This window comes from Exserohilum turcica (genome assembly GCF_000359705.1).
Source record: "Exserohilum turcica Et28A unplaced genomic scaffold SETTUscaffold_3, whole genome shotgun sequence".
Lineage (NCBI taxonomy): Eukaryota > Fungi > Ascomycota > Dothideomycetes > Pleosporales > Pleosporaceae > Exserohilum > Exserohilum turcicum.
This window is the reverse complement of record NW_007360136.1, coordinates 2,731,659-2,756,034: the sequence shown is the minus strand read 5'-3', so window position 1 is coordinate 2,756,034 and position 24,376 is coordinate 2,731,659. Positions and strand designations below refer to the sequence as shown.

Sequence of the window (24,376 nt, the reverse complement as noted above, 5' to 3'; positions counted from 1 at the left end):
TGCTCTCTCCACCATGTCGTCGGACGAGCCCAGGGAAGTCGACCCGTCCGAGTTCGTGCAGCGCATCCGGCGCCTGGGCGACCAGCGAGACCACGAGGACGCCGAGCGTGTCAAGAAGCTGGAGGAAGAGCTGCTCCAGGGCCGCAGCGAGCGACTAGCGCGGCGAGCAGGTTTGTTTTTCTGTTTTTTTCTGCTCTGCTCTGCTCCACGCCGGGCACCGGTGCTGACTGCCCTTTCCAAACAGAACGAGCCCGCTCAATTTCTCCCGACAAGCCATACACTCCGCAATCGCCACGCTCCGCCGCCGGCACCCCCAAGGCCGTCCAGGACAAGGCTGCCACGACGCCCGCGCCCACCATGAGCCCCCCAGCGCCCGACGCCGCCCGCGACGACGCTCTGCACCAGCTCACCAGCACCCCGCCGCCCATGGCCACGCTCGAAGACGTCGAGCCCAAGAAGCCCGCCGCCAATGCCGCTGCTTTGGGGCGCACCGGCACGCTGTCGTGGACGCAGAGACCCCAATCCGGCAGCATACGCCGCCCGCTCTCAATCGCATCGCGCTCGCCCGAACGGCCGTCTTCGAGCAATACGCCCGAGCCTTCGTCGCCCGAGCCCAGCATCTCAAGAAGCTCCATTGCGGCCTCGCTAGGCGCAAAGGACCCTGCCTTCTTCAGACAGACGCCCGACAACGGGAGAGGCTCCGCGGCGTTTAGGAAGAACCAGGACGACACCGCTTCTGAGACCGGGTCGGTGTCAGGCAGGAGGCAGTTGCCAGGCATGGCACGTGAGTCAGCCACGGAGCAAGACATTGGCAGCCCGCCGGCGGAGAGCGCACGCTCAAGCTCGCCAGGCTCACGGCGAGGCTCGGTCCGTGACAGCACCGTCATGAGCAACCGCTTTTCCAGCAACACGTCAATATCAGGTGGTGATTCAGAATCTGTGGCAAAGGGAAAGACGCCGCTGCCCACGATGGACTCCCAAAAGTTTGCTCCACCGTCTGAGCAGGGCTCCTCGGTCGACGGCGGGGACAACGATCGTGCGGCCCGCGGGCTTGCCATGTCACCAACCCAAGGGAGAATCTCGCCAGAGCGTGAGCGCTCTACGTCACCAACAAAGGGCATGGGTGGCTTTGTGCAGAGTGCCATGCTCAAGCGAAGCGACAGCGTAAGCAAGCGTTGGAGCACACAGACACCGCCTGGCCTGAGCAGACAGAATTCGTCACTGAGCAATCGCGGAAGTGTCTATGGCTCACTCTCAAATGTTGACCGACCTGTCTTGACTAGAGACAACTCTATAGAGCCATCCCGCCCCATGTCGAGCCATAGCAATGCAACCATCACTGGTACGGAAAAGGACAGCCCACTCAAGGACGAATTCGTCAAGCCAGCTTTGCCACGCCACAGCAGGGCCAAGTCAGTCGCATCGACTTTTAGCGAAAAGGACGCACCACAGGACGACACGTCTCCCCCGAGTCCCTCGAAGCGATGGAGCCCCACAAAATCAAGTTGGTTGGAGAGCGCCCTGAGCAGGCCAGAGTCTCCCAAGCCAAAGCCAAAGCAAGCTCCTCCCGCCCAACCCGCGTGGATGGCTGAGATCAACCGCATAAAGCAACAGCGTAGCAGCGTTGACCTGGGCAAAGGCAGTCCATTCGGTGAGTCTTCCGGATCTGGCCGAACATCACCCATCAAGGATATACAACTCAAGCCAGTGGGTCTCCGGCGCCCCGAGTCTCCCAAGAAAGAGGAGCCAGCTGAGCCTAAGAAGATGGAGACGCTCAAGGAGCAATCCCCGAGCCTCGCACCCGCGCTGGCGCTGAGGCCTCTCTCTCCTAAGAAGGAGGAGCCCAAGCCTCTAGAAAAGACACCGGCTCCTGAAGAGCCTGCACCCTCAGAAGACGCCCCTCAACAGACTCCCGATGAGGCGTCCATACCCTCTCCTACCAAGTCACCGACAGCCCCGTCGGCCACCGAAGAAAAACAAACGCCGGTAGATGACAAGCCCGTGGCCTCAAGGTTCGGTAAAGATATTGGCCGTAGTTCTCCAGTTGCAAAATCGGGGACGCCGCCACAGAAGGACTTCCGCGCTGGGCTAAAGTCACGTCAGCCGGTAATGGATAACTCAAAGAAAGACGAAGTCAATGAGTTCCAAAATGTCTTTGGCAGGCTAAGAAAGGCAGAAACGAAGAATTATGTTGCTCCCGATGTCCTAAAAGACAACATCACCAGAGGCAAGGAGGCTCTGAACATAACTGGTGGCCCCAAGCCTTCAGTCCGAAAGGATGAGTTCAGAGAGAGTCTCATCAAGAGGAAATCAACCATCTTTGATAAAGCTCAAGAGGAGGGTTCTACGCTGAAAAAGTCGAGCATCTCGAAACCGTCCACTCCCGTCCCCGAAGCTATCGCAAAGCAAAAGGGTCTGCAACGAAGAGACAGTGATGCTAGGGTAGTGCCTCCGCCCAAAGAGAAGGACCCTGTGCCGGAAGCGCTGGCCAGAAAGAAGAGTCTCGGAGCTATAAAGCCCATTCCCGAAACCAAGGACCCTGTGCCGGAGGCTCTGGCCAGAAAGAAGAGCCTTGGGGCTATAAAGTCCATTGCTGAAAACAAGGACCCTGTGCCGGAAGCTTTGGCAAGAAAGAAGAGCCTCGGGGCTATAAAGCCCATCACCGAAAACAAGACTGCCCAGCCTGCTCCCTTGTTTGCTAAGAAGGAACCAACCATGTCTGGTAAGCTGGCGGGTCGTTTCAACCCTGCTTTAGCTGGTATGCTTGCTCGGGGTCCGCCCCCGATGGCAACGGACAGATCTTCATCAAGTGCTGATGTAGAAACGTCCCCTACCAGGCCGGCGCAAGAGGAAAAGGCTGGGCCTGCACCAGAGCTGCAACATATGACCAAAGGTCGTGCTCGTGGACCCAAGCGAAGGGCACCGGCCTCGAAAAAAGCGACGACTGAATCGGAGAAGACTCAAGAGGAAGTGCCTCCTGCTACTACTGCCACTGCCGCTGCCGCCGCTGCTGCTCTCCCCTTGGTGAATTCCGAGCCTGTCCTTGCTAGCTCTGAGCCTCCTAAAACTAACGGACAACCAGAGGAGCGACCAGTAGCGAGGACGCCGGCTAGGCCGTCATCGATCGAGAAGCCTGCTATACCAGCCAAGTCACCGCGCGTTTCCTCAGGGAACTTCGGGAAAGCCTCTACCCCTGAGCTTCCAAAGAAACCAGACTCGCTGGAGCCAAATAGGAGAATTTCTGGGTCTCAAACTACCACGCCCAAGGCCTCGCCTCGGCCAGAGTCCATCGGCTCACCCAAGCCCTCGTCACCAGGGATTCCAAAGAAACCCACGTCCTTGGAATTCGAGAGAAAGGTGTCCGGATCACAAAATACATCGTCAAAGTCCCCACTATCAACACAGGTTGAAACACCAAAACCGGTATCGTCATCGCCATCTCCTCACTCTCGATTTTCACGTCCGCTGCCCACATTGCCTTCCAAGCCTGCAATAGCGGGTGCCAAATCGGCCCCAATAGGGTCGATTTCAACGCCGAACTTGGAGATCACGCAAGCCAGAGATGGTTCGTCGCCCGAAAAGATGACATTTTCATCAGTCAAGAACGCCAGTGCTCTGTGGGGTAGACCGTCTGCGCCTTCATCGCCAGCGCCACTCAGAGTAAAGTCACCGATCAAGCTTCCGACACAAGCAGACGAACAAGCTGCGATGAAGGATGCTGGTCTAATTCGCACTCCCGAGCCAGATGCAAAGGCTTTGCCCAGTCTCCCTCAGACTGAGTCGGAGTCGCCTGTCGAAGCGAAGCCGCTGCCGCCGAAGCCAAAGCCTATTGGACTGGGCTTCAGCTTAGGGAGTTTAGGTGGACTGGTAGCATCCCGATCACGTGAATCAAACCCTCAAATTCCCAGGGTTGTGCCCATGTCACCACCAGGAAGCGCAAATAGGCCGTTGTCCGAGCCTTCTATTGCATCGCCAACGGTGAAGAAGAACGATGGCATGTTTGCAGAGTTTTTTGATGAAGCCCCAGTGACCGAAGGCCAGCTACCAGAGCACATCGACACAATGCAAATACTAAAGTCTCCACCAATTGATCTGGGCCCCGCCGGAAAGGTCCGCACTCTACGCAAGCAGATAGATGAGGTGAGCGGCGATGGAAAACTTGCCCCTATTGCGCCGGCAGAAGAGCACATCTTGTTCCAAGACTCTATGTACCTGTGTACACATGTGTACGAAGACTCCAGAGGTGGCAAACATACCGATGTCTACCTGTGGGCAGGCAACAGCGTGGCAGAGCCGACAATAGAAGACGTTCAGCTTTTCTCAAAGAACTACGCACGTCAAAGTCAAGGCCGGTTGCTGGTCATTCGACAAGGGCAGGAAACACCAAACTTTTTCGAGGCTCTGGGCGGCATCGTCATTACCAGGCGTGGCACAAAGCCAGGATCAAAGGAGTTTATGCTGTGTGGTCGTCGTCACATGGGACACCTTGCGTTTGACGAGGTTGACTTTTCGCTCAAGAGTCTCTGCTCTGCTTTTGCTTATCTTATCACCACCTCGACAGGGAAAGTGTACCTTTGGAAGGGCCGCGGCTGCTCGGCTGAAGAGCTTTCTGGTGCACGTCTGATGGGTATGGACCTAGCACCCACTGGCGATTACAGCGAGATCGACGAGGGCGCGGAACCCCAGGATTTTCTGAGTAGAACCTTCCCATCCTCTCCAGTCCCGTCAAAAGGCCCTGCTATTCCCCGGTCGGCAGACCATTGGCGCTACAAAGCCACCTCGGATAAATACCGCGCGCGGCTCTACAAAGTGGAGCAAACGACGATACAGCAGGCAGGCTGGGGCCAGGCACTTCAGGTGAGCAGCTCTTTCTTTGCGCCGCTCCTACGAAGACCGTCTTGGAACGCTGCTGAACAAAGGCCACAGACGCCGCTCACGCCCAAGTCGCCTCAGGGTATTTTCAAGACGGAAGTCAAAGAGATTATGCCTTTCTCGCAAAGAGACTTGGAGCCGGAGAACATCTATGTACTTGATGCGTTCTTCGAGATGTACATGTAAGTTGTGTGTGGGCTTTACATGCGCCGTGAAGTCCGAAAAACTCCGTTACGTAGAAGGTGCTAATCCGGGGCAGCATCGTCGGCCCTTTGTCTCGTACTCAGGCGCCCGCATTTTCCACTGCACTGATGTTCGCGCAAGCTTACGGCATGCTTGCTGTCTCTGAAGAAGACCGTCCGTTTATGCCAGTTACGACGGTGGTACTCGAAGGTGTTCCTCGCGATATGAAGGTTCTGTTCCGGCACTGGGATGACAAGCTCATTCCTGCAGCAGGCCTGATGAGTGGAAAACTCGGAAGGGGGAAGAGCTTAAGGATTGTTGGTTTGGAGAAGGCCATTGAAGCCACACGGCGATAGAGTAGTCGCTCTCAACGCGCGGGCCTATGGTTGCGTTGCGTTGCGTTGCGTTGTTTGTTTGTGTGAAGGCGTTTCCCCGGTCTTGGCAGCACGCGGCATTTCTTGGTGTTTTTCGTTTATTATGCATATGTTGTGCCTGCTCATTTGGCGAGGCTCATATCCGATTGGCAGAGCGGTTTACGGTATCATTGCGGGATCGCCATTTTGGCAAAATCATACCCGGGCACCGTGCTCACGCGGAGCACTAGACATGAATTGATTTACTTACAGCCATCTACGATCACGGACTCCGGTTTGCAAGACTACGTAGGCACTTTAAATTGTTCGTGACGGCGGGCAAACAGCACGGTCTAGAACCCACCTAGACGCTTATCCGCGCGACCAGGAAGCCATGGACAAACATGTTCTAGAAGAAGATGGGAAATGAGTGACGAGGCTGGAGTGGATAACATGGCGTTTCACGGGCACCACCAAGATAGGCCTGACCGCGCCGCGGCCTTGTTCCTCCCAAAGCGATGGACTAGCCTTCTACACCGAAATTTCCAGACGGCATCGACGCTATTTGGGCGGACCTTGAGCCTCGATGTGTACATGTTAGTCTGCTTGCGGAAGTGCCAACGGAGTTACGAGTCAGAGGCATTTCGGAAGCATCGTAGCCGTCGCTTGGCGCGTAGTGGTTTCATGTTCATGAGAGCCCACCAAGGCCGGAAGAAACATGAAACGGAAGCGGGCCAATGCTCTGTGCTTGTTTCAAGGCGCCTTGCAAGACGCTGGCAGGCAGATTGGGTGGCAAAAATCCGACGGCGACGACGTGACGCTGGGCGCGAGGGTGCAAGGAGGGCATGCTGGATAGTGTACAGTGCGTGTTAACAACAACACACATGGCCATAACAGCCTCGGCACCATTTACCCCTCACTCGTATATCCAACAGGTCATGTGCAATATCGCCATTGGACTTTACCGTCGAGGTGCACAGGCCGGAGCACGCGTTTGATCTGGCAGGCTAGCAAGAAGGTTGCGCGACGGGTCTCCCGCTCTCGATAATTCGCCATGCGCACGACACTCCCGCTAATCTAAGATTGGGTACAACACCACTTCATTTGCACGCAACACGTCAGTGCATGACAGTATAACCACCGGCACGTCGTGCACATTGACAAGGCCAGCCCAAGCGGTCTAAGCCTCCCAAGCCTTTTGCCGAGGGAAATAAGCATGACGATTGATAGTACCCTCCTGCACCACTCAATCTCCTGGCTTCCCCACAAAATCGAATATGTCTGACTCGTGGCTTAACGGGCTTTGATTGACTGTAGGGGTCACTACTTGCTTCAGGCTGAGGAATGCGGGATAGTGCGCATGCCAGCAGCAGCACCGACTGCGCTCATTGGCGGTAGAGTGATCACGACGCCCTGAGCAAGGCGGCCAGGTCCTGGACAATAGGAGGGTGGCTGAATGCTGGTGCGCAGGGACCGAAGGGCGCTCGAGATGGCGGATGAAACGACTGCAATATGTTTTGGTGCCATGAACAACGCGGCTTTTTACCCGTCCATCACTATATAGATGGTTGCTCCCAAGGCAGAAACTAATTCCTCATCAAGCATCACACCTTCACTTCTTCACTCCCTTTTTTACAACAACAACAACAACAAACAAAACAACAACAAAACCACCAACCCACCACTCTTTCTTGAGCAACTCAAAAATCATCAAAATGGTTGCCATCAGCTCTCTCCTTCTCGGCATCTCCGCCATCGCTGGCTCTGCCATCGCAGCCCCTACTGCCGACGTCCCTGACTTCGAGCTCAACACTGAGAGCAAGGCTCTCATTGCCCGCCAGGACTACAACCAGAACTACAAGACCAGCGGCAACGTCCAGTTCAGCCCCACCAACAACGGATACTCGGTCACCTTCTCCAACGCCGGTGACTTCGTCGTTGGAAAGGGATGGAAGACCGGTACTACCAGGTAAGCGCTACTCACTCTCAACTCTTGATTCTACTCGTTCATTCATACTAACCCATCCCTACAGGAAGATCAAGTTCAAGGGTTCCACCAAGGCCCGGGCCGGCACTGTCCTCGTTTCCGTCTACGGATGGACCACCAACCCCCTTGTTGAGTACTACATCCAGGAGTACACCTCCAACGGCTCTGGATCTGCTCAGGGCCAGAAGATGGGCTCTGTCACTTGCGATGGATCTAGCTACGACATCTGGAAGCACACCCAGGTTAACCAGCCTTCCATTGTTGGTACCACCACCTTCACCCAGTACATCAGCAACCGTGTGAACAAGAGGCCCGGCAGCGGCACCGTCACCACCTCGTGCCACTTCGACGCCTGGGCCAAGCTCGGCATGAAGCTTGGTACCCACAACTACCAGACTCTCTCCACCGAGGGCTGGGGCAACGCCGGCGGCAAGTCCCAGTACACCGTCTCCGGCTCGTAGATTGCTGGCTACGAACACCACCACTAGATGGGGCACACGAAGCAGTATGATCTACGCCTTCTGTTTCTTCACTCAAGTCAGGGCTGGGATACCCTCTGCTCGCGCAATTTCAACTGAAGAAAGAGCCAGGTGCTTTGGTCGCGGGGGAACAAAACTTTTCATCAAGCAGAGCTTTGTTGTTGTTGTTTATCTTTTTCACTTCTTGGACATTCTTATTCTACTCTTTTTGGTTTGCTTTTGTACGGGTCTTGACACACCCTTACAATGTATATACTGCACACATAAAAAAAATCCTCCTTTGGGATTTGGCAATCTTTCTACTAGCTAGAAATTCCAGATTCTTGACATAAACTCTCTCTTGATCCCTCTACTCTTCTCGTGAACATGATGATTGACGCTCTTGATGCCAATAAACTTGGCGGCCTTGGGTGAATCATAAAACAAGAAAATCAAGACATCGCCACTGTGCCTTGTTCCATATTGCCAAGTGATGCTTGGATGGCTTGTGGTCATTTGGGGCGTAGACAGGGATATTGATTGCACCTTGACACCCCCTGTTTCTTTCCTTAGTGGATACTGGATAAATTGACGTGACAGTCCGGGAGCGGTGTGGCTTGCGAGGGGGTGTGGTTAGTAACGTGTTCGACTTGGAGCCTAAATTGACGGATCCTGACGGGCCGCGGGTCGTTCGTCTGGGGCCTGGATGTGTGAAATCTTGAAACGGGGGTGCATGGCTTGACTGAGCCACACTGCGCAGAACTGTCTATTGGTGGGAAGGGGGGTGGACATCCTACGTAGTTAACGTCTAGCTTCTTCCTCGTATTCGTCGATTCCTGCCGCATCTTGATTCGCGGATTTGTTTCGAATCTGCTCAATAGCATTGTGCCGCTAGTGGTGTGAGTACTGTATTGATGAGTTTTTCCGGTGCAAATCATCCAATAGCGAGTAGTGAAATACACATAATGTGCAGGCGACAGCAGATATTCATCGGTGCACATGTTTGCATGTAGATAGGCTTACGTCATTGTCTACGTATGCACGAAACGCTCTACATACAAACCAGTTGCCATACTGTATGCAGCTATTGATGAACAAAGTTCGCTGTAGATTGAATGTGTCTCAGCTCTGATAGCTGTTGTGTACACAAAAAAAAGGGGTGGCGAGACGGGATCTGAGTCAGGGGTGACGCGGTGTTACCTGTAATATAATCTCCTGGAAACACAACATCGTTCCCAACGACTTGATTATCGTGGATTCCGACCTGTCTAACGTTCGATATGGGGGCTGAAGCGCTGACCATGTTCTGCCATGCTGGGCCTGGTATCTGTATTTCTCCGTCTGGGTACAGCACAGGTCCTTTGCAATGGCAGATGCTCCGCAGGTAGTCTTCGCACAGTCTCATCTTGAAGTCGATCGAACCCAAGAACAACCCCACTCAGTTTGTGCATATTATCAAACCCCTGAGCCGTCTCCGATCCACTCTCCTGAACCGACTAAGGCTGCCGCTGCGCAAGATCAAATCACCGATACGGCAGCATTGCAGGTCTCCAGGGTTTTGGGACTGCGGCGAAAGCACTTCTGGACGCTATTCAGTGTCGCAATTGTATTAGTCGTAGGGACTATAGGCGGAAGCGTAGGTGGTGTGTTGGCAGTGCAGAACGCGAGGTATGGCGACTTGCAAAGACTGGCCACTGAAGCGCCACTGACAATGTGGGCAGTGCTCAGGATAAGGCTGTGATATCTTCTACTGCTACAGATATCAGTTCCTCAAACATATTTCCAGTCAACACCTCCAAGGATGTGACTGTAGCAGCCTCGTCGACCGTCACAGACAGTCCGACTTCTTCCTCGACATCTCCCGCTGCCACGCCCACAATCGACAACTCATGTCCGCAAACGCTGAGATCATACAACAGCAAACTATACGACTGCATAGCCAGGAGGAATGCGAACGAGGTTGGCGATATCATCGCCATGCTGGCGTACACGATGCAACAGTGCGTGGACGCTTGCAGCAACATGAACATCATCGCAGGCTCTGTGAAATGCCGAGCAGTCGCCATGACAAATGGCCTGGACTATGAGTATCAAAATAATATAGCGGCGAACTGTTGGCTGAAGAGTGCATCGCAGCCAAGTCAGCAGTGGGATAATGCGACTCTTGCTGTGTTGATTGCAGACGGGGCGTAACGGGCGGAAATACGGAGCACGTGTGTAGAATATTGAGATTCGTAGTCGGCGTGTCATCTGAGTCAACTGCCTCTTGAGCCATTTACCCCATCATGGCTACTCTGCAAAAGTTCGGAAACCCCTACCCGAAAATGACAGGCAAAAATAGAGAGCTGGTGTGACTTGATGTGGTGGTTCGTGGTCATTGCCAAAGGCGAGAGTTTGGTGGTCCGTGGGGGCGCTAGGCCTAAAACAACTGCTCGCTTAGGTAGAAGTGTGCACGACGAAATAATCGAATCCCCGATTTCGAGACTTCTCACGACAACCTCCTACTCACAACAACACCGTCGCCATGGGTAGGGTAATTCGCAACCAGCGTAAGGGTCGCGGATCCATCTTCACGGCCAACACCCGCCTGAACAAGAACCCCGCCCAGTTCCGCACGCTCGACTACGTACGTTTCCGCCGCCCGCGACCCACGGCAAAATTGGACACGCACACTGCGAACGGAGGGCTAACGGGCACAGGCTGAGCGCAATGGATACATCCGGGGTGTCGTAAAGGAGATCGTCCACGACTCCGGTCGTGGTGAGTAGCCAGCTTGCGGATGCGTGGATTGGGAACTCCCATTGACCATTTTTGAACAGGTGCTCCTCTTGCCAGGGTCTCTTTCCGCAACCCCTACAAGTTCAAGCACAACACCGAGACGTTCATCGCGAACGAGGGCATGTACACTGGCCAGGTCAGTTTTTGGGTCCTTTTTTGCTCCAGGCGCGGGGGAACAGCAGACTGACATTGAGCCAAGTTCATCTACGCCGGAAAGAACGCTGCGCTCACCATCGGCAACGTGCTCCCCCTCCACTCGGTCCCCGAAGGTACCGTCCTCACCAACGTCGAAGACAAGAACGGTGACCGTGGTGCGCTCGGTCGTACCTCTGGTAACTACGTTACTGTCATTGGCCACAACCCCGATGAGGGCAAGACCCGTGTCAAGCTCCCCTCTGGTGCCAAGAAGGTTCTCCCCAGCTCATGCCGTGGTATGGTCGGTATCGTCGCTGGTGGTGGCCGTACAGACAAGCCCCTCATGAAGGCGTCGCGCGCCAAGCACAAGGTATGCATGATTGATGTAGAGTGCTGGAACGCATTCGCTAACAACGGTGATAGTTCGCTGCCAAGCGCAACAGCTGGCCCAAGACTCGTGGTGTTGCCATGAACCCCGTCGACCACCCTCACGGTGGTGGTAACCACCAGCATATCGGTAAAGCCTCGACCATCTCCAGATACGCCACCCAGGGTCAAAAGGCCGGTCTCATTGCCGCGCGGAGGACAGGTCTGCTCCGTGGTACCCAGAAGACAAAGGACTAGAGTGGTTGTCTGTGATGTGGCGGCGTTTGGCAACGACAGGAACGACGATGATGCGGTCGGTTATTCTCTCCATACCTCTCTGTGCGGGTGGCCGGGCGTTCTTACGAAATGGAAACTTGTCGGCAAGCTAGGCTTTTCCCTACTATGGCTTGCATGCATGATAGGTTCTTAGGGAATGTGATTCCGATAAAAATGCATCTGGTCTGTACTTCTGAAGCGTGCTTGATATGATTGAAGCTTCTGGTGGTAATTGCATGAAGACTTTACTACACTATGCTCCGCCCATCTCAACGTCTTGGTCTTGGTGGCCCCTTTTGTCTCCGTCATTTCCATCGTCAGTGTCGCTGTCGCTGTCGTCACCCCCTGCGCCACCCTTGTTGCTATCCCTCTTCTTCTTGACCCTGAAATCCATATCCAGCACCCGGTAATGCTTCCTGTCACTACCCAAGACCACAATGACTCTCCTGTTCTTTCGCCCATTTACCACCAACCGAAGCGGCGTAAACCGCCCTTCAAATACATGTCGCGTGTACTTGTCCACACTCTCAGGCGTAACGCGGATAACGTGTCGTGCGGCGGCCGCCACCGCCTCGCCGTGAGGAAGCAGGGTGGCCGCCTGTGCAGCAGAAGCAATAGGCTCATACGAAACGAGCTGTTTATGGTGTTTATCTCCCGCCGGGGAAGGCGACTCCAGTCGCGCATACGGCAGCGACACAATGACATTTTGATGCTTGCGGTCCGAGTGCGAGCGCTGCAGGAGAAGCAATAACGTGGTGTCGTCTGCGAATTTGGCGTCGAGCAGCTTTGCAGATGGCGAGGAGGTGGAAAAGTCGAGCGTGCAAAGGGCGTGAGCGTACAGGTCGCGCGGGAGATGCGATATACTGTGTGCGTGGGTGAGGCGGTGGATGTGCAGGCGTGCAGGCGTGGATGGCGAGGCGAAGAGAATGTATGTTGATATGGTGTCTGGGGCTGGTTCGGGAGAATGCTGGGGAGAATAAGGTGGGTTAGTACATATAAAAGAGTTGGTGTAGGGTGTTTGGGACGAGGGCGGAAATGGGCATGAGAGACGTACCTCTGGTACCATGCGCATGTCCAAGACAGTCGTGTTTTCGTCTCCGTCGCCGAGTTCTTCAAGCACAAGGCCAGAGTCCATCTGGATGTTTGCTTGCTGCCATTTGCTGACTTGCTTGAGCAGGCCCGTCACGCCCGTTGCCAGGTGCGTGAGCACGTGTTCCAGACAGAGGGCTTCTTCCTTGAAGGTTGCGCCCTGTTTCAGCAGTTCAATCGCCTTCTTGGTGTCTTCGTAGCTGGACGCTTCGTTCTCGCGACTCTTGGCATCGAGCTGGGCTTCTGGTTGCAAATACGGAGTGAGATCGGATTTGGTCAGGCCATACTGGATGTATGCAAGGACCTGCGACACGTCGACGCCGGGGTCCCGTTGTTCCATCTCCATGCGCGACTGTGACTCTGGCTCTGTAGCCTCGAAATCAATCGTAAAGCGCAGCCACTTGCTGAAGCTGTAGAACTGGCGTTTCTCTTCGGATGCGTACAGCATGGCGGTATGGGCTAGCAGCCTCATGTTTTTCAGCGTTTCGAGAAGAGCAGAGAAGTCGGTAATGGGGCCGCTGAAGATCCAGTCGCGGTCGTGGAACTGTGCGAGACCTCGCAGCCGTGATATGACAATGGAGCAACGGTCTAATGCTGGAATGAGGTTCTCGTGGAGAAGGGCGAGCAGTGTGGTGAAGGATGTCGTGACGGTCGTGTCCCAGCGCTTGTGGCCTGCTTCTGCTAGCTCATCAACAAGCCATTCCTTCATTACCGGATTACAGTTTCCTGTACACGCTATATGGAATAGATTTGTGACCAGGTCGCCCAGGCCCTTCTCTTCAAGTGTTTCGCTAATGTTCATCATAAACTTGCGGGGCAGATCTTGCGCGTGTTTGAAGAAGGCTCGCACGCGTTGCAGGGTTTGCGTAATATATAGAAGAAGGTTTTGTAGTTGCGATGTCTTCGCCGCGATGAGATGCAGGTAAATTCCTGCTGTTGGTATGAAATTCAAGGTAAGAGGGATGAATGCAAGACTCTTCTTTGCTGGTGAGGCGGTGGAAGTGGTCTGCATCAAAAGGTTGTGCGTGCAGCTGTATGGATGGCTTGTGTGCAGCAGCGGCGTATGTGATGCGTTCCATGCTTTTGGTAGCTGGACATTTACAGTTTCCAGAGAATCGTAGATGGATGGATGCACGGTGCCCCGGTCTGACAAGCGGATGAACATATGGACAGAATTGTGGTCTTTCAAGTGGTGCGAGTGAAGCAACGAATCCACCTCGGCTTGGGAGCTAAACGCTCCAGAATCTGCCTGCGAGACGCGCATGAATGGTAATGCTGGCGGCAGCGGTATTGCAGGAAGCTTGGGCAGCAGCGCTTCTGTGTCCATCATCGCGAGTTGGTCAGGCAGATCGGGCGCAATGTCCAACGTCTGGAGATCGGGCTGTCGCTGCAAAAAGTCTTCCAATGTTGTGTCATCCTTGAAAGCATCCCAGTCTTCCGTCGTAGGGTTCCCAAAGACATCAGTCTGCTCAGGGGCGGCGCCGTTCTTCTTCGATGTCCAGCCCGTTCTCTTTTTTACAGCCTGAACATCAATAAAGTTCAGACCCCAGCCTATACATTTAACCCGCGCGGGTGCCTCCTCTTCAGTCATGCTACTGCCCCCTCCTTCCACTTCCGGCAGCATGACATCCTTATGCGTTACCTTGCCTGTTTCCGCGCTAATGAGATCGGTGCTCCCATTGCTCCAACTCACCGCGATACTCTTGCCATTGAATTCCCACTGCATCGCATCAACACGCACATCCTCGCTCTTTCTCTTGAGGCCAAAGGCTCTTTGGCCGTTGATTCTGTAGACGTCTAGGTTCTCTTCATCCGTGACCACGGCCACCAAGTCCATGCTAGGGCAGTAGGAGATGAGATGCGGGTGAATTGGATGCAGCAGAATTTTCTCTGCCTGCTGCAACAGCTGAGGCGCTTGGGTCGAATTTTTAGTCGCCATGGCTGTGGAATGGTTGGCCTCGAGGGCCGTTGTGCGACAGGTCAATGAGGGTGATGGTGATTTGTTTGCGGATGCGCGTTCTAGACCAAAGCTGACTAGCGCACCCGCGCGTTGTCACGTTCCAAGTCAGCTCACGCCTAGCCATGTCAAAGAAGATGCGGGGCAATGCTGTGGTGCTCGGCATTCTGACACTACCGTTACCGTCTGTCAACGGCTCACTCATTGCGGTTCTATATTTTGGGGGATACGAATGATTCCTATTCATACACAAAAGAAAATGATACCCATATATCGCCGGGATTCCTCTGGGTATCCAATGTCATGCTGTCATAGTACAAGTACAAGTGGCTGGCACCTTTAGCCCAGGTGCCCCTTTCCCAATTTCTCTAAACAATACCTCAACAACCGATAAACGCCACGATGCGATGTGATGCCTTGCGCAAACCATATCTATCCCAAAGAGGCGAAGTGGGCAGAATGTTCCCGTGGGCGGCTAGATTAGCAAAGGCTTCTATGCGCCCACGCCCGCCATGCTCTGCCTCTTTCTATCGACGCGACGAATTATTCCTCTTGGGCTGCACAGACTCTTTCTGGACACGCCCTCGGCCTGTGCCGCTTAGTCTGCCGTTCAATCGCGTGTCTTCGTCAAAGCTGGTTCGCTTTGCGTTTCGACCGCTTTCAAGGTCATCGTCACTGTCGGCGAGGTCGCTGAGCTCGAATTGGTTCTCGGCATCATAGTCGTGCATCAGCGCGCTTCGGTCACCAGCATCCGCATAGCTCGACCTGCTGTTCCTGCCAGACCTGCTGTTTCGGGCAATGCCCATCGACTGGCGCTCAAAAAGATCTTCGCTGCGTCGCGATTGCATGCTGCGCCTTGTAGGGAATCCAGAAATGGCATCGGATGGGGGGCCGTCGGTGAATCGGGAGCCGAGTGACTGGTTGCCGTTGGGATCTTCGCGCGAAAGATTGAGAAGGTATACACCGGAAAAGATAATAAGGAAACCACAAAGGAGAGACACAGTGTTGACTGTAGATGTAGTGTTGAACCCCTGGAACAAGAGGCATGAAGCAACCAGAGTGCATGTCGTAAAAGTTACATAGTAGAGGGGGTTTACACTACGTCGCACGTGTCAGCACAAGCAGCCGAAACGTCGCAGTTTTGAGACGTACATGTTTGTGGAAAACTGGCTCAGCGCCTTGTTGAAGTAGTTCATCTGAGTGAGGATACAGCCCAAGACCAGGATGACGAAGACATACGTCGAAGGATGCGTGAATTGGTTGTTGCCCGCAAAGGTCATCTTGAGCGCAATGCCGAAAGCCTTGATGAACATGATGGAGACGGAGCCAGACGTGGAGCAGATGGAAAGGTAGATGAGGGGATTCTTGCGACCGTACTTTGGCGCGATCTTGTAGATCATGAAGACGCAGAAGACGATGCAGAAGGCGCAGTAGAAAAGGAAGCCTGTGTTTGGGAGTCTTGTTAGTTGTTGTTGGGCATGCAAAAGTACAGCAAAAGGCGACGTGGGCGTACCAGGCTGCAGGGCGAGGTTCAGGATCTCCTCAACCGACTGGACCTCCTTGTCGGGCGGCGCGTGGAGCACGATAATGACGGAGCCGATGAGACATATCGCGCAGCCAATCTTGCCCAAGAGTCCCAATTGTTCGTCCAAAAAGTATGAGCCGAGCACGGCGCCGATGAGAACTGAGAGAGCTCCAAGGGGGGTCACGAGGATGGCGGGCGCAAACGCGTAGGCGGCGAAGTTGAATATCTCGCCTAGGACCACTGTAAGGAGTCAGCGCTGCACGTCACCAAGGGCCAGGATGTAGGCGTGCTGACTGGTTATGATGCCCGCCCACCACACCGGGTTCTGCAAATATCCGAAGCCGTCTCCGTTGAAGCCATGCTTCTCGATGGAGGCATTGAGGCCCTTTTTGGTGATGACAAAACTCGCGCCGATGGCAAGGGAGGAGCTCATGGCCAGCATGAGTCCAATGTATCTGGCGTCACAGTCAGTCGCCCGTCGGCCGTGCTTTTGCTGGCGGCGCTGTGCCGGCGCACGACGACGTACTTGTCTTCCACCATGGCGGCGTGTGTGTATGTGTGGAGGCCTATGCGACCTGTCTGGGGGGGTTCGGCAGCCAGAGCAGAGGGGGCGGGTGTCAGTGTTGAGGCGCGCAGAGGGGTGTGTGTGCGTTGGGGGAAGCTGCGAAGCTGCGGAGTGCCGCGTTGACGTTGTGCTGCGCTGCGTTGCGTAGCGCTGCGTTGCGTAGCGCTGCGTTGCGTAGCGCTGCGTTGCGTAGCGTACTCTTGGTAGCGTAGCGACAGCGGCGGCGGCGGCGGCTTCGGCTTGGGTGCGTGTGGGCTATCGATAGCGTCGGTCTCGTGGCCTGGCAAAGGAAGCAAGCCAAAAAGGAAAAAGCAGCGAGGCGGCGGGCGGCGCGTGACTGCGACTGCGACTGCAGCCGGGAATGGAACGGTGGTGGTGGTTGTGGTGGACGAGTGGATGCAACGCAGGATGCGTGCTGGACATGTAGCAGCGGCGGTGCAGGCCGGGGATGCTTTGGCAAGAAGAGGCGGTTCGTGTTTCACCAAACGCTTGTTCGTGTGCCTGTCTGTGCCTGTGCCTGTGGCTATGCCCGGAGCCTGGGGCCTGGGGCCTGTGCCTGCTGGGCCAGATGCAGGATGGCGATGGCGGATGGCGGATGGCGGATGGCGGATGGCGATGGCGGGACGAGGCTGCTGTCTTGTGAAGCCGCGGTCCAAATGAATGTATGCACGCCAGAGGCTGCAGGAGCGAGCGGACGGGCTGCAAGAGGAGGCGATGAATGCACGCCCGCAGTAGCAGCAAGCGAAGGCGGGTTTTGTTCCCTGACTTGGCCCAGCAGCCAGCGCCGCCAAGGGGAAGCGTCTCGATCCTCCATCGCTCGCTGTCTTTCGCAGCGTGGCGTGCCACATCTGTCGCGCCAGCTTGGCCAGTCAGCCCATCTCAACGTCTCACGGCTGGGCGGCAGCGGCTGGTCCGTTGGCGTCAAACTCAATGGCTACCCGCTCCCCGTCGCCGTCCCCCTCGCCGCCCCCCTCGCCGCCCCCCTCTCCTCCCCTCAAACTGCCCCCTCCCCCCCCCTCTTTGGTCTCGACGCGCTGCTGCCAGGGCCGGAGCTTGCCGATCACGTCGTCAGACAGGCCACGCGGCGTCTCCTCCTGCAATATTGCGCCGTCATTACCCCCCTCCCCCATGCCCACGTCGTTTTGCCTGTGCGCCTGCTTGCGTGCCTGGCCTGCCAGTGACGTGCATCTCCAATTGCCGAAAATCGCCCTGCTTACTCTGTCCGCTTCCGGAAGCCCGTCGAGATATAGTCTACGGGCTGCGCCTCGCCAGAGCCTATCGAGTAATCTCAAAATAGCATGCCTCGTAACCCTCGTACCCCCGTCCCCACAATATGTAAAAAAGAATAACAACGCCTCCCGCGCTCAGACTCTTTTCACGTCATCACAAAACAATCTCCAAGGGGCCCCGGCCCGAAGCCCACTTGGTGAGGCACAGCTGACGAACCATTACCATTTGCAACTAATCACCTCGCCACTGTCACTGCACACTCGGAAAATACTCTTCTCATTCAACCCCGCGCCCTAGCAACATGCCGACGCGTATCCTGCAAAGCGCCCCAAGGCGCTGGGTATATGGCTCAAAATCCCTTCAAACTCCTTTCCTTCCTCCACCACATAGATGCCCATGCCACCCTCAAAACAAGCCTCGTGTGCCTGACTGCTCGCTCTACAAATAAAGTGCCGCTAAAAGGGGAAAAAGCACCGCTCGCAGAACAATCCGCGTCGTGGCAGGGGATGATACTAGGAAACCGCCCGACACTACCTTCCTCTTACCTTTTGGTGGCCGCAACCTAACACCTCTCTCAACCCTCAACATCCCATGGCGCGCCCTGTCTAGCAATATCTGTTGGTAGTATCTGCCTGCATTAGTTCAAGCGCGGACACGCTCCACACAAAAAAGTGCATACAACTGCTCGTTAGTACATCGGAAGACCCAAAGACTCAGAGGACGGAGCGTCTTCACACTCGGGCGCGCTTAGCGTCTGCAAACAACAAGTCAGCCTTGGCCTTTCGCTTGCCACCAAACCACTCCAACATACCTATAGAGTCGGGTGCAATATCCATTCCATATCCAGCCTCGTCGATAGATCGCTTGTGTCCTTGTGAGGACACATCATAGACATCGGTAGACGAGGCCGTCGTAGGATCTGCAGCCGGAGACGTTGCGTTGGCCGGTGGTGCAGCCCCACCGTCCTCTTCACCTTGGGCGTCGCCATCATCGTGCCCAGTGGTCGTGTTCTCAAGAAAGTCTTGATCTAGCTCCTGGTCCACCGTCCACTGTGCGGGGTCCAGCTCCAGGAAATCGTTCGCTTCGGTAAAGCCCTCTCCACCATATGCTGTAGCGTCTTCGCCACCATTGAACTCTTCTCCGTTGGCGAGTTCCAATTCGGCCTGTTGCTCCAAGTCCTGGTACTCGTATTCGCCGTAGTCTTGGTTAGCGTCGCCGTCATATTGAAAATCTGCTGCTTCTTTGCCCACTTCATCCGCTTCAAATCCATCAAAAGTGCCCCCTCCTTCGGGAGCCTGAACGTAGTCCTGGTATGCTTGCTCATCTTCGTTGCCTTCAGCCTGGCCGTGTTCAGCTGCAGCGTCGGGCTCCTCGGTGGTATCAAGGCTGGTTTCGTCATGCTCTGCATTCGCTGGTTTGCTAGTAATCGGTGATTCTGCAATGGATGACTGCCTCTCCGCGTTGGAAGACTCGTCGCCTTGGACAGTGGTAGGAGACGGTGGTACCTCGGTATGGGATGCCTGCTCTGCCACCTCGACAGTATCAGATTCCTCATCCTCCTCATCACTGTAATCAATAATGTCGCCTTGCTCTTGTAAGCGACGAGCCTCCAATTCGGCCTCGGTCCGCTCATCAGACTGTGACTGTGCCGGTTCAGGGTATTCCACAACCTCCGGTGGGTTTGTAGAAGCTTCACTAGAACTAGGAGCCGGTGGCACATGGCCTTCACCCTTGTCCTCTTGGTGGCCTTCGCTGGACACTTGCTCGGTCTCAACCACAGCCGCTGCCGCTGCCTCTTCGTTCTCGTGAATTTCCACACCCCCTTCCTCGTGAGCGTCTTGCGAATCATCACCTGACTCGTGATCGTGCTCATATCCGCCATCTTGCTGGGACTGAGTTTCCACATAAACCTGTTGTTCATGTTCAAATTCAGCTTGATCTCCCATCTGAATTGAAACCTCGGCTTCTTGCTGGATCTCGTCTTCTGCGTGATTTTGCTCCTTTTCATTCTCCACATCTTCTGGGTTGCTCTGGTTTTCCTCATGCTCCCGCTCGCTCGCATGTCTTTCGTGCTCACGCTCCTCGTCATCCACATGCTCTTGATCCTGATTCTCATCTTGACTCTGATCCTGCTCTTGTTCTTGTCCATCGCTTTCCCACTCGTTGAGATTCTCAACAGGAAGAGAAATGGATGCGCTGTTAAAGTGAGTCTCGCCTGCAGCAATAGCTGCTTCAAGGCCAGAGTAGCCACGACCCTGATCAGCGCATCGGGCAATGTCTGCGAGCAAAGTGGCGAAGCGTGGGCGATACATCAGTGTTATGTAGAACGAATCTGGCGTGTTGTTACCATCTTGTGCATGGAGCGAATGGTAATAGCTCAGCAGGCGTTCGAGCGACACGGCTACACATGCCGTGTTCTCCTCAAACAGCTCCATGTTCTCGAAGTGCTCAAAGCGAAAGCCAATCTCCATTCCCTGTAATGCTTCTTCTCCAACAGCCGAACGGCATGCTTGAAAGAGAGTCGACAGGCTCGCTTTGACCACTGAAATGTCTTCGAGGAGCCAGTCTCCGCTATTCTCATAGTCATGCTGCTTGAAGAGCCATAGTTCTTCGCCCATCCAGTTCACAGTAACAGGCCGTAGCTCAAATGAATCATCTCCCTGGTTTTCACTGTCTTGAACATGTTCATGGTGATCTTGACTCGGATGCGCCACGTCGCTGTGACTGGTCTCGGCACTTGCATATTCTTCTTGGCTTTGGAGCATAACACCGCCCTCACCATCAGTCTGGACGTTTTCCCTGCTGGGGTCTGCCGACTGGGGCTGCGTTGGAGACTCATGATTGTTGGCTGACGGACTGGCCTCGGGAACGTTTTCAGGGTGGGCAAGTGGACTCTGTGATTTTCTGTTCGCGGCCATGGTCATTAGAGCTTGTAAATCAGCAGGTATCTCGTCTTGCTGAGTAGATGCATCTTCCTGCGCAGACACGTCTTCCTGCGCAGGTACGTCTTCCTGAGTAGGCATGTCTTCTTGTGTAGGTATGTCTTCCTGAACAGGTACATCCTCATTCTGACCAGGCATCTCCTCAGTCTGATCAGGCTCGTCTTCCATAGAATCATGATGTTGCTGCCAAGGAGAACCAAGGACTGTGTCCTCGTTGCCATCTTCCTGGTCGGAATAGTCAAGTAAATCTTCATCTTGGATTTCCTCTTGCGTCTGGGTCGCCATATTATCCGCTGCAACAGACTGTTCGGCGATTGTGTCGCCGTCATCATCTCGGTAACCATAATCTTCCTCAATGACGTCCTCTTGGTCAACCATGTAATCATCGTTGTCGCCGCCGGCTCCAGCCTGGGCATCCATTCCGCTCACTGAGGCCGCATCGTTGATAGAGACGTCATCGTCGGGACCGTAAGAGGGGGGAGGCTCTAGATCTAGATCGATGTCACCGTCGTTGTATTCGAAGGCGCCATTGTCAGAGTGCAGATCCATGTCATCAGCGGGGGTGATGTCGACACTAGGCGTAGGATGTGTAGCGGTAGCCATGATAGGGATCGGGTGGTGTCAAAAGGGGCTTGCGGGTGGGTTGTCGGTCGGAAACGCGTAGATAAAAGGAGCGTGGGGAGCGCGTCACAGCTCGGTGCAAATCACAAAGTGGCAATGCGCAACACCGTTACGCGAGCTCAAGAATGTGTGCACAGTGTCAGGTCAAAGCTAGTGTCGCATGGCGGAGCGTTGGCAGGCTGCTGTGCAGTCGTAGAGATCTGGGCTGAGTGAGAATGAAAAGGATTGCTTGGAAATGAGACAAAGACCACAGAGTGGTGGCCACGCTAGGGCGGGAAAGTCTGGTGGCGGAAACGGGCAAGTGGCGGGCAGATGGGTATGGGCGTTTGATAAACACAGGCAGACAAACTCGAGACTGCTGGACTCTTTGCGGGATCGTCTTTGCGCGACAGTATGAGCAGGCAGAAGAAGGCGCCGAGATGCGAGTCTTGTAGTGAAAGAGCTGCGGGTGCTGGTGAAGTGGCACGGAGCCAGAGGCTACTTGGATGCGGAATCGGCGCTAGGCAAACGCAAGCTGCACGTGACTCCAGGTGTCCACTTGGAACCTCCAGGTGTTGCGACGGGTGAGGTTGCATTCTAGGAGAAGTCCTGGCCACCAAGCATACAAAGACAATTCAACGTGTCTTGCTGCCTGCTTTGGCTGCCTCTGCCCTACTTCCTGGAACCTGTCGCCAAGGCACACTTGCGTTCCTGACATCTTTCCGTCTCGATAATATTCCCCACCACCTGCAGCAACGCGGCTTCACGTCTTCAAGTCCACGGCCCATCCCCACGAAACCACCACTTTCCAGTCTGCTACGCCATCCTCCGGCAGTCTCCGCTAGACTACAGTCACAATGGTATGAAACCGCCCCAGGCCCCAGGGCATTGGGCTTCCTGGCCACGACACACCCAGCTGACGAAGCCAGGTGGTCCTCGCAGCTTCAATATGCACAAGAGGCGGCAAGGCCGTCCTCTCGCGCCAATTTCGCGAAATGCAGCGCTCCCGTATCGAGGCTCTCCTCGCTTCCTTTCCCAAGCTCGCCGACAGCGGAACCCAGCATACCACCTGCGAACAGGACAACGTGCGCTACGTCTACCAGCCCCTCGACGAACTATACATGGTCTTGATCACCAACCTGCAATCCAACATCCTGCAAGACATCAACTCGCTGCACCTATTCGCCCAGGTCTGCTCCTCGATATGCAAGTCTCTGGACGAGCGCGAGATCCTCAAGAATGCCTTTGAGCTTCTGACGGCCTTTGACGAGATTGTCACGTTGGGTTATCGGGAGAACTTGACCATGAGCCAGATCAAGACTTTCTTGGACATGGAGTCGCACGAGGAGCGTATCCAAGAGATTATCGCACGGAATAAGGAGCTCGAGGCTTCAGAAGAGCGCAAACGTCGCGCCAAGCAGCTCGAGATGCAGCGCAAGGAAATGTCGAGGACGCAGCGAGCAGGTGGAGGCATGGGTGGCGGTATGGGGAGCATGGGTGGTATGGGCAGTCGCTCACCCTCGTATCCCGCTTTCACACCCAGCGTGCCAACAACCAACGTTACCGACACATACGACTCGTATGAAGCCGAGAAAAAGAAGGCTACAAGCAAGCCATTGGCTCTCGGCAAGAAGGGCATGCAGCTTGGCAAGAAGAACAAGACCAGTAACATGTACGAGCAAGTGACTGGCGAAGCCGCGCCAGCTGAAGAGGAACCTCTTGTTGCACCCAAGCCAAGTGCACACGCTGCTGCAGCCCCATCAAGCGCACGCCCATCTACCTCAACCGACCGCGAGGCCGTTCACATCACTACCAACGAGACCATCTCGGCCCGACTAGACCGCGAAGGTCTGCTCAAGTCGTTTGAAGTCAAGGGCGAGATGCAGCTCAAGATTACGGATCCTTCCTTCACACAGGTCAAGCTAGACCTGGCCACAGGAGATACTCGCGGCGCCCAGTTGATGACACATCCCAAGGTCGACAAGACCATATTCAAGAATAGCAAGGTGATTCAGCTTGCCGACACGAGCAAGGGCTTTCCCTCGAACATGGGTATTGGCGTCATGAAGTGGAAGCTGGCACCACGACCGGACGATGTCTCTGACCCGCCCATTACGTTCCGTGTGTGGGTCGAGGAGTCAGGCAACATGTACAACATCACGGTTGAGTATGAGCTCACTGGCGGCGACTCGCTGAAGGACGTGGCCATCACCATTCCCTACCAGACAGACGAGCCAAACGTTTCTTCCTTTGACGCCGTATACGAAGTCAGCGGCGACAGCATCGAGTGGAACATTGGAGCCGTGGACGAGGCAAACAGCTCTGGCAGCTTTGAATTCGAGGCCCAAGCCGGTAGTGACTCGGAGTTTTTCCCCATGAGCATTCGTTTTAGCAAGGCCACACCTTTTGTCGATGTCGATGTAGGTTTTTTCGGTTGTTATTCCTCCAAAACTCTTGTACTAACCAATACCTCAGGTCTCGTCCGTAACTCTGCTCTCCATGGGCCAAGACATCAACTTCTCCAAGGACGTCAAGTCTGTTGCTGAAAACTACATCATCTCATAGACGGCCTGAAAAGTTGACAACTGGTGAGGCCACAAGCGGAACCAAGTATTGGCTGTATGTAGCAAAGGAAAAAATACGGTGGGGTTGAAAAGCAGGGTGTGAAATTCCTTGTTATTCAAGGAATCGGAGAGGTAAGGTGTGAGAGTGAGAGAGGCCAGATAGACAATATACCTGGAATGATACGATTTGCGCTGAGAAAAAAAACTTAAATTACGTGTGTGGATCTATAATCAGAATTGATACCCCTCGTCCTTTGCGATAAAACAGAAAATCATTACGTGTGTGTGTGTGTGAGAGAGAGAGAGAGAAAGAAAGAGAGATGTGTGCTCAAAAGTCTCTATCATGGTATTGATTTCTAATTAATAACTAGCCCCACCACAAAGTGCGCGCGCGGCCTCACCAAAACTACCTTAAAAACGAGGCTATAGAGCCACACCAAATAGATATTATCACGATATATTTTGGTGGTGAGATCAATAGGCTTTAATATATATA

General features: G+C 54.6%; 8 protein-coding genes across 8 annotated transcripts; 5 read left to right on the top strand and 3 right to left on the bottom strand.

Moving 5' to 3' along the window:
• Positions 1-13: 13 nt before the first annotated feature.
• Positions 14-5,058, top strand: SETTUDRAFT_32529 (uncharacterized protein; the record flags this gene model as incomplete). Its single annotated transcript, XM_008028849.1, has 2 exons — positions 14-170; positions 245-5,058. The coding sequence occupies 2 exons, from the start codon at positions 14-16 to the stop codon at positions 5,056-5,058; spliced, it is 4,971 nt and encodes a 1,656-aa protein (XP_008027040.1).
• Positions 5,059-7,123: 2,065 nt separating this feature from the next.
• On the top strand, positions 7,124-7,856 carry SETTUDRAFT_91125 (glycoside hydrolase family 11 protein; the record flags this gene model as incomplete). Its single annotated transcript, XM_008029545.1, has 2 exons — positions 7,124-7,377; positions 7,442-7,856. 2 exons carry the CDS (start codon positions 7,124-7,126, stop codon positions 7,854-7,856), a joined length of 669 nt encoding a protein of 222 aa, XP_008027736.1.
• Positions 7,857-9,219: 1,363 nt separating this feature from the next.
• On the top strand, positions 9,220-10,046 carry SETTUDRAFT_20824 (uncharacterized protein; the record flags this gene model as incomplete). Its single annotated transcript, XM_008028747.1, has 2 exons — positions 9,220-9,521; positions 9,575-10,046. 2 exons carry the CDS (start codon positions 9,220-9,222, stop codon positions 10,044-10,046), a joined length of 774 nt encoding a protein of 257 aa, XP_008026938.1.
• A 302-nt stretch (positions 10,047-10,348) lies between these two features.
• SETTUDRAFT_163975 (uncharacterized protein) lies at positions 10,349-11,647 on the top strand. Its single transcript, XM_008029544.1, has 5 exons — positions 10,349-10,479; positions 10,553-10,613; positions 10,673-10,767; positions 10,831-11,136; positions 11,190-11,647. The coding sequence occupies exons 1-5, from the start codon at positions 10,378-10,380 to the stop codon at positions 11,388-11,390; spliced, it is 765 nt and encodes a 254-aa protein (XP_008027735.1). The 5' UTR covers positions 10,349-10,377; the 3' UTR covers positions 11,391-11,647.
• A 14-nt stretch (positions 11,648-11,661) lies between these two features.
• Positions 11,662-14,436, bottom strand: SETTUDRAFT_20822 (uncharacterized protein; the record flags this gene model as incomplete). Its single annotated transcript, XM_008028746.1, has 2 exons — positions 11,662-12,375; positions 12,463-14,436. The coding sequence occupies 2 exons, from the start codon at positions 14,434-14,436 to the stop codon at positions 11,662-11,664; spliced, it is 2,688 nt and encodes an 895-aa protein (XP_008026937.1).
• Positions 14,437-14,981: 545 nt separating this feature from the next.
• SETTUDRAFT_154879 (uncharacterized protein) lies at positions 14,982-16,519 on the bottom strand (the record flags this gene model as incomplete). Its single annotated transcript, XM_008029543.1, has 6 exons — positions 14,982-15,240; positions 15,265-15,552; positions 15,607-15,898; positions 15,968-16,219; positions 16,274-16,434; positions 16,506-16,519. The coding sequence occupies 6 exons, from the start codon at positions 16,517-16,519 to the stop codon at positions 14,982-14,984; spliced, it is 1,266 nt and encodes a 421-aa protein (XP_008027734.1).
• Positions 16,520-18,505: 1,986 nt separating this feature from the next.
• On the bottom strand, positions 18,506-21,319 carry SETTUDRAFT_154878 (uncharacterized protein; the record flags this gene model as incomplete). The annotated part of the gene is made up of 2 exons (XM_008029542.1): positions 18,506-18,528; positions 18,586-21,319. The coding sequence occupies 2 exons, from the start codon at positions 21,317-21,319 to the stop codon at positions 18,506-18,508; spliced, it is 2,757 nt and encodes a 918-aa protein (XP_008027733.1).
• A 749-nt stretch (positions 21,320-22,068) lies between these two features.
• Positions 22,069-24,077, top strand: SETTUDRAFT_163972 (uncharacterized protein). The gene is made up of 3 exons (XM_008029541.1): positions 22,069-22,176; positions 22,246-23,736; positions 23,792-24,077. Exons 1-3 carry the CDS (start codon positions 22,174-22,176, stop codon positions 23,879-23,881), a joined length of 1,584 nt encoding a protein of 527 aa, XP_008027732.1. The 5' UTR covers positions 22,069-22,173; the 3' UTR covers positions 23,882-24,077.
• The last annotated feature ends 299 nt before the right edge of the window (positions 24,078-24,376 follow it).